The sequence below is a fragment of the Bidens hawaiensis genome, unplaced genomic scaffold (genome assembly GCF_021521415.1).
Source record: "Bidens hawaiensis isolate Kalapana, Puna unplaced genomic scaffold, B.hawaiensis_p1.1 tig00001236_1, whole genome shotgun sequence".
Classification (NCBI taxonomy): Eukaryota; Viridiplantae; Streptophyta; class Magnoliopsida; order Asterales; family Asteraceae; genus Bidens; species Bidens hawaiensis.
In genome coordinates, this window is record NW_027491070.1 from 1,108,859 (window position 1) to 1,117,105 (window position 8,247).

At 32.8% G+C, this 8,247-nt stretch overlaps 1 protein-coding gene across 1 annotated transcript; it reads left to right on the top strand.

Annotated features, from left to right (window-relative positions):
* Positions 1–4,967: 4,967 nt before the first annotated feature.
* On the top strand, positions 4,968–7,049 carry LOC143567188 (WAT1-related protein At4g30420-like). Its single transcript, XM_077053660.1, has 7 exons — positions 4,968–5,146; positions 5,278–5,346; positions 5,775–5,891; positions 5,968–6,205; positions 6,323–6,481; positions 6,570–6,721; positions 6,851–7,049. The coding sequence occupies exons 1-7, from the start codon at positions 4,968–4,970 to the stop codon at positions 7,047–7,049; spliced, it is 1,113 nt and encodes a 370-aa protein (XP_076909775.1).
* Positions 7,050–8,247: the final 1,198 nt, after the last annotated feature.

Below are 8,247 nucleotides of genomic sequence, written 5' to 3' on the forward strand. Positions count from 1 at the left end.
CTACCCACCAACTACCAGCAGGGCACGTACGTAGGCTACTGTTGATAAACAGGAACACTGTTGCAGCCGGCCATACCTCCTTGGAAACCTACCTTCGGCTATAAATACCCCAAATGGTATGATCATCTAAACACATTACATTATCATATTATCATCATAATATACCTGATATCTGCTCTAGCAATCTCTTAATATACTTTTATATTTAAAGAGCAATCTAGTCTGATTCTCACGCCGGAGGGTGGTCACAAGGAGGAACCCCCCCCCCTTCTCAGTGACGAGCTCACGGTGTCTGTTTTGCAGGTTATCAGAAGAACCATCTTCCAAGGGTCTAACCCCTCGTGGGAAACAGCTACCCAACCCCCAGGTTACCAGTAATCTGTCCGGGGTCCGGTTGGTGTTTCTTCACCTTAATATAGAGTACTTCAAAATCATTAATCAATAATCATATAACCATACAAGATCCAGATCTTAAAATGGTTTTTGGTTGCAATTGCACATGCAATTATAAATTTTGTTTTTATATAAGCTCCCGTTTGGCATTTTTGCTATCATGTTATAATTTATAATGATAATAAATATATATATAAGTTAAGCAAGATTCACATGATTTACGTCATGGTTCTATGATTGAGCGGTGTCGAGTTTCTGATTGTTCTTGGAATGTTTTAAGCCGTTATATTATAAAATAAATAATAAATTATAGTTTTTCTTTTAAGTACAATGATAGGCTTTTTGTCTATATGCAAAATGTTCCCATCCTATACAACTAGTAGCCACATCACATTTACACACCAGCTAATATTTATTTAATCATTTGAATATGATCACTCTTTGCAAATTAATAATTTTGTAAAACTTTTGTTTAATTTAATTTAATTTACGTTTTCAGTTTTCTCTTGATTGCTTCTTCCAATAATCGTTCGGTTCACTTGAATTAGTTTGTGGTTTGGTTCGTTTAGAATAGGGATGGCATTGAGTCGGGTTTGGGTCGGGTTTATGTATTCCCAAACCCATACCCGGTTATGAAAGTCCATCCCAAACCCGTCGGGTTTTAATCGGGTAATTACCTGTCGGGTTTTCCCATCGGGTTTCGAGTTTCTTATCGGGTTTTGATAAAATACCTGTGGGGTATACTCGGCTCAAAACCCGCTAGGTTTCTACTGGATTTTGACAAAATATAACTAATCGATTACAAAGATGGTTACCATAAACATAAAATGTCTCAAATAATTGACATAAACAAGTTTCGACAAATAATACATTTGGAATATAGTATATATATATAATAGAATAAGTTATATCGGGTACATCGGGTATATAATCGGGTAAATGGGTTTATATTATCGGGTAATCGGGTCGGGTAATCGGGTATATTAGAAATCTCAAACCCGTCCCAAACCCGCGAAAAATTTCAAAACTAATTTCAAACCCTAATGGGTTGGGTATTACACGTCCCATTTATGTCGGGTTTTGGGCTTTCCCATCGGGTTCGGGTTTCATTGCCACCCCTAGTTTAGGAGCTCTCACCCAGTATAACACGAACCCATAAATAATTATCAATATAACTTATAATTATTTATGTATAGAGTTAGTGAAAAATCATTATTCACTAATTGACCTTTGAAAAGAAATATAAATAGTAGGCTCGTACTTGTATTGTATCTATTAGACGAGGACAAACATCGCGGAAAAAAAGACCTAACTTAAAGAGCGCGTAACTTTGGGTACGTTTAGGGTTATGCGTCTCTTAAATAATTGACAAAAAGAACTCGATGAGTTGGGTCATCCTATAAATGCCATAGCAGGTAAGTACATTTGACTGAGTCAAATTCCATCACTTAGAGCCTCAATTTCAAAGACGGTGAATTTATCTCAAGTGTGTAGGGATTCTCTAACTTTTTTTTAATGAAGATCTACTAAAGAAGTGATCGCTTAATCGAAAGGATCAACACATACAAAACCTTAACTTCATAGACTTTCCGAGGTGTAACGACATTAGTGGTTTAGCTCTTTGCATGAAAGTAAAACTTCAAAGTTCTAATATGATTTAAAGACTCAAACTTTGGATTAAATCATTGGCAAAAATGAGATGCCTCTTTTTTTTTTTTTTTGCTCACAAATTAAAAAGTAAAATGTTACATATAAAACTTAGCCCATCCTTAAGATTTTGTAAAAAAATTGAACTCGTGAATCATAGTTTGTTTTTAAAAGATTATCTTTATACCTACTGCCACCAATTTCAAAAGGAAACTCATGGTTTCAACTCTTTGACCCAGTCGCAAGTGGTCAACAATTATTGATTTCGACTTGCTTTGCTTTTGTTTGTCATAAATAAAATTGGACCTTTTACATTAAGATCAAGAAACGGTGAATAACGTGGGATGATTAACACTTTCTTTGGAAAAAAACAAAAGAAAACAAAAACGTTGTTTAATTTAGTTTAGTTCAATACCAAATGCTCGATTCATAAAGTTGTAAGATGTGAAAGAAGGTTGAAGTTTCAAGGTTAACATGGCCTTCCTGAAGAATAAAATGTTTCAACCAAGTCGAAAGAAAATTGTTTTAGGCCCTCACGAAAAACAAGCCTCGTCCCGGGAAAAAGGGGGGGGGGGGGGGGGGGGGGTTGTTCCTAGGACCCCAATTTTTCATAAAAATTTTCATAATGTGGCGTTCAAACTCGTCCTTCCAAACACGTGCATTGCGGTGACTACTAAACGAATCACAAAACTAGAAAAATATAACATGTTCGGTTAATTGATTAGGATATGAGTTAATAAAAGAAACAACCGAATAGCGAGAAAAAAAGGAATAATTATTAATAAAATAATAAAAAATAAATACAGTGGTACAAGTTAAGCTTCTCATTATACAACATATGCATAAAGTATTGATAATTCTATATATAAATAAATATTATGAATTAGTTAATTGAAGAAAAGTAAATGTAGAAATTAAAATAAAATAAAATAAATTATTTTACTACTTCTAAAGAAAAACAAAAAGGCCCTAAGTAACGGGCTTAATTAACAAACTTTGTAATAACCTGGGTGGGTGGGCTGCACCGCTTCAGCCTTCAGCCCGTCACCAAGAATAATAAAACATTCTTTAGTAAAACCGTGAGATTTTTTTAAAAAATGTGTGTTTAGTTTTGTTCATAAAAATGCCCTATCCAGTATTTGACTTTAAGTTTTTTCGAACTGTGAACTTTTATAAACAACTAACACAAATCAAACAACAAAAACAGTAAAACACCAACAACAAGCAACCTTCACAACCTGGAGAGAAGCTATGAAAGCCTAAAAAGAAATAACACAAATCACATTAACTTATTATAATCGCACTAAATCGACCAATCTATCAAACTATACTTTGACTTATTTTTAAACCAAAGAAAACGAAAAGCTTTTATATCCCCAATAATCTCATCCACTTTGACCTCTTTTCCTTCAAACACCTTGTCAATTCTCGCATTCCAGATTTTCCAACATGCAATAATAATAATCCCATGGAACACTTCTTTTTGTAAATCTTCAAGCTTGATGGTTTTGTGAAGCTTCAAAAAATCTCTTACCGAGAACCCAAAAATAGGGGAGACTTTACACCAACGATTGACGTCGTGCTCCCAAACAACCGTCGCCAGTTGAGTTGTGAAAGAACTCCATTTAACGAAAAAACTAAAAAATCATGTATATTATAAGTAAGATACACCTGGAAAACTAATGTATGCGGATCGAATTCAGACATAGGTTTAACGAATTTATAAACAATGGTTACTACATGTATATGTAAACATTTCGTTACACCTGTTTTAATGATCGATACACATTCTTTTGTAGGTGTGTACCTTATTTATAATGCATATGATTCAAAAAAAATAAAAGATATTGTTAAATAGATTTTTTTTTAATTAAATCACTTCAGCATCTTTCTTTAATAACATATATTAGTATCTTCTTTTACATCAAAATAGAAGTCAAACAGATAACAAACTGCGCCGCTAGCCCCTTGTGGATTATAGAACCAAGATTTTTTTTTTATAAACTACATGGATTGTGAAACACTATGAAACAACTTCAAGTAGTACTATTTGGTTTACATCAGATTCAAGCACCCTATGAGTGATTGCTTTTGAGTTGTGATAAAATATGTTCAAATTTGTGGTTTCTATCATCATAATACTAATGTACAATTGTACATAGGATAGTTTGGTAGTATTACCAAGTTATGGACTGGTATTATCATACAGTACATTGTTTTATATCACCTAAAAATAAAATAATATTGGTCCATTATTGAACCATGTTAATTTGGCTTATCACAGAGACAGAGACATGAGACACCTAATTATCATGCTAAAACCAACGACGCATAAGAACACAAATTTTTGTTTTGGTGGGAAGAAAAGATTCTGGTTTTCATAGGGATGTATCATGTACCAATGAATAATTTAATGTATCAGGTTGTCATGTACTCATGTCGTTAAGTTATAATTATCAATCACCACCCTTTAAATCTCATCTATTTACAAATATATATATATATATATAACATGTCTCGTTTCAAGTTTAATCAAAGTTAATTTGTTCTTCATACCGATAAGGAAAGCCTTGGATGAAAACAGGTTAACACATGAAACCGTACCACGCACATATGATATATCGTTGGTGATCGAAAGACATATGTTGGAACGAACAATCTTTTTAGTTTTTATTCATTTTGCATATTAGAGTTGTCGCTAAAAGAAAACGATATCAATGTTATAATAACTAGAATAAGTTGAAGCATATGATAAGGACTAAAGTTTGAAATTTTCAAAGACTAGGTACCCGAGATTAAAATACCTAACTCTTGAACTTGTGTTGTGACTATATAAAGGTACTTTTGAGAGTAGTAGTAAAGTTTCAACTTTGTGGAGTAATATAACAATCACATTACAAACACAATAAGTTATAAAGGTTAAAAAAATGGGACATGTAGAGTCTTACAAGCCAGTAATTGTTATGGTTGTGATGCAATTTACATATGGAGCAGTCTCCATAACAACTAGAGCTTCTCTTTTGGAAGGCATGAACCCTCGAGTTTTTGTTTTCTATAGGCAAGCCATTGCTACTTTGATCATTACTCCAATCTCTTACTTTTCAAGGTAAAGTTTTAATATCATCCTGATGTATTGTAGATAACCCTGTTATTAGTTCTGTGCGGTTTATAAACAGGCCATCTTAGAATTAGACATTACGCCTTTGCTGAATTTTTATATTTGTTTTTGTATGGTAGGAGTAAAACGACGAGGTGTTGTATTGGATGGAAAAGCTTTTGGTTGATCTTTTTGGCTGGTTTAATCGGGTAAGCCGTGATTTCTTATTCTTTAGCCTCTAATATTTCTTGTGACGTGATCTAATGAAGTGAATATGGGTTGTAAGTTGGCCGTAGGGAAGCATAATACAAACATGCATATAATCTGCATCTTTATGTTTTCTCTAAGAAAATACTACATATAGATCTTTTTATTGTAGGTGGTCTAGGAAATTGATAAGTCTTTATAGGACGTTTTTGAAATATGTTTGTAGTGTCGGTAGTGAACTGGCCAGAAACTAAATATGATTCAAGAAACTCCTATAAAAACTTATAAGTTTACTAGACCATCTATAAATAAAAACAAATCTCCTATATATATATTCACCTCAACTAGCTACTTGTGACAATTAGTAAAACTACAAGAAATCACTTACTTAAACAAAAGTTCATTTTTTCTTGTATTATTTTCTTTTCAGAATAACAATCAGCCAAATGATATTCTTAGAAGGTTTATATTTGGCCTCATCATCAGCTGGAAGTGCCATTTTCAATCTTGTCCCTGCCATCACCTTTGTTGCAGCCTCCATTGTTGGGTACTTCGAATTTTCTCTATAATTATGCATTACAAACATCACAATCTTATATGATTTTAACGGACATAATTTGTAGATACGAACCATTTAATATACTAAGCATAAGAACCATAGGGAAGATATTGGGGACGTTTGTTTGTGTCACAAGTGCGGCTACAATGGCACTCATCAAAGGCCCTAAACTTCTAAATGCACACTTGCCTTTTTCAAATTCTCTATTGTTAAATTCTACTGAAAATGATAACCTTTGGCTTCTGGGCTGTTTATGTATCTTTGGCAGCAGTTGTTGCTGGTCATTTTGGCTAATTATTCAGGTATATAACGCTCTATATACAACGAACGTACATTAATTTGTGCTCCATCATGAACGAATCATCATATTTGTATTATGCATGCTATTTTAGTACTGAAGTTTTGTTAAAATATAACAGGTACAGGTCACTAAAAGCTATCCTGACCACTTATCATTATCTGCTTGGATGTGTTTTATGACGACAATTCAATCTGGTACGATTATATTGTTTACGGACCCATACTTGGAAGCTTGGAAAGTTACCTCAAATTTTCAGATTGGATCTTTGCTATATGCGGTAACTAAATCATTTGTTAACTAAATATCAGTGTCCGTGCTTCGAGTTCTATTAATGACACCTTACTTCGATGTTTTCTCGTGATTAGGCTACTGCTGGTTCTGGAATTTCCATATTTGCGCAATCATGGATTGTCCAGAAAAGGGGTCCTGTGTTTTCAGCAATGTTCAATCCCTTAAACACAGTCGTTGTGACTATTTTCGCTTCTATATTTCTCCGAGAACAGATATATGTAGGAAGGCAAGTATACATGATTTGCATCAAAATAAACATCCAAAACTAATTTATGTGCTATAGTGTCACATGCTTTGTTGCAACAAGTAATAGTTTTTTTTCTGTATATTAATGTGAATTTCTTTCAAAATTCAGCGTAGTAGGTGCGGTTGGAATCGTTATTGGATTGTATGTAGTGTTATGGGGTAAGGCCAAAGATCTTGAAGAGCTTAAAGAACAACAACAAAAGATGATAATGGTATCGCATAAAGATCAAATCAGTGTAGTTCAAGTTTTGATCGATGAAGCTAACATGAAGGAACCTCTTTTGCACAAACAAACAAACAAATTTTAATATTGCATACATATGTTGAAAATATGTCTTTGTTAATTCAAGTTTGTTCATATTGTTATAGCTTGATGGTTGCTGCTAGAGTCATAGAGCGGAAGTGTAAATGTGTGTGATGTAAAAAAACTCTTCTATTCTAGAAAGAATTCAAATCATCATTTTCATTTCTCTCTCTTTTGTGATTACGTCCAGTTGATCTCAGTCGATTGTTAAACCACCCGTAGTGGTGGCGTGATCTAGGTGTTATGGACCAAAACGTCCGGTTGATCTCAGTTGATTGTTAGTGTAATATTTATCTAATAAATATTATTATTATTATTTGTTTACTTTTAATAAAAAAAAGTTTGAAAAAAAAAACAAAAAAGTGTAAAAGTTGATGGGCGTCACGTGGCGCATAATGTCCAAGGGTGGGGCATTATAACTACAGTAGGAGCCTTAAAAGTTAAAACAAACACGAACAAACAATTGGAAGAATGGAGGGTTAGATTCAAAGTTGAGAACAAAGTTTGTACTTGGTAGTGTATTTGCATTCAGTACTCAATAATTATTATTTTTATTTTTAATTTATCATATATCTTTATGTTATACATTTATAAATAATAATAAGCAAAAACAAACAATTAAATAAAAGTTGTAATTAATTAATTGTTTATATGCCTTACAAAAACAAATAAAAGTTATATGTATTGTATTTAATAGACATATATGGCTTTCAAAAACATCTTCACAAAACTAAACCCATCCTCACTAATGAATCCGGTGAGACCACCGAATCCCACTACGGGATGCCCTTACAACCGATACTTTTTAATTTAATGACACAAATTAAACCCAAGATTGCATGATTAATTATATGTAAAAAAAGAAGATTAAGTAGTCACTAAAGTTAAATTGCATAATGATATTCGAGTGTGTAATATATATGTCATTTTCTTTGATAGTCGAGAGTTAAATGAATTTAGAAGTAGTTTAGTGTTTAACCCGAAAAAAAAAAAACATAGTCACTGGAGTTTTCTATATATGTGTAGTGAAGTATGAGTAGAGATCGACCGTAAGGAATTATAGTTACATGGTGTGAATGTATTTTACCTGTTGTGATACAGGTTTCTTAAAGATTAATATGATGGTTAGAACGTGATTTGTCACTAAATATATATTTGTCACTAAATATATATTAGCAATTTAAAAATGATCATGTCCAATC

Coding starts and splice junctions, on each gene's coding strand:
- LOC143567188 (XM_077053660.1), top strand. CDS start 4,968: ATGGGACATGTAGAGTCTTACAAGCCAGTAATTGTTATGGTTGTGATG. Junction 6,482..6,569: donor TTGGATCTTTGCTATATGCG/GTAACTAAATCA, acceptor TCTCGTGATTAG/GCTACTGCTGGTTCTGGAAT. Junction 6,722..6,850: donor GAACAGATATATGTAGGAAG/GCAAGTATACAT, acceptor TTCAAAATTCAG/CGTAGTAGGTGCGGTTGGAA.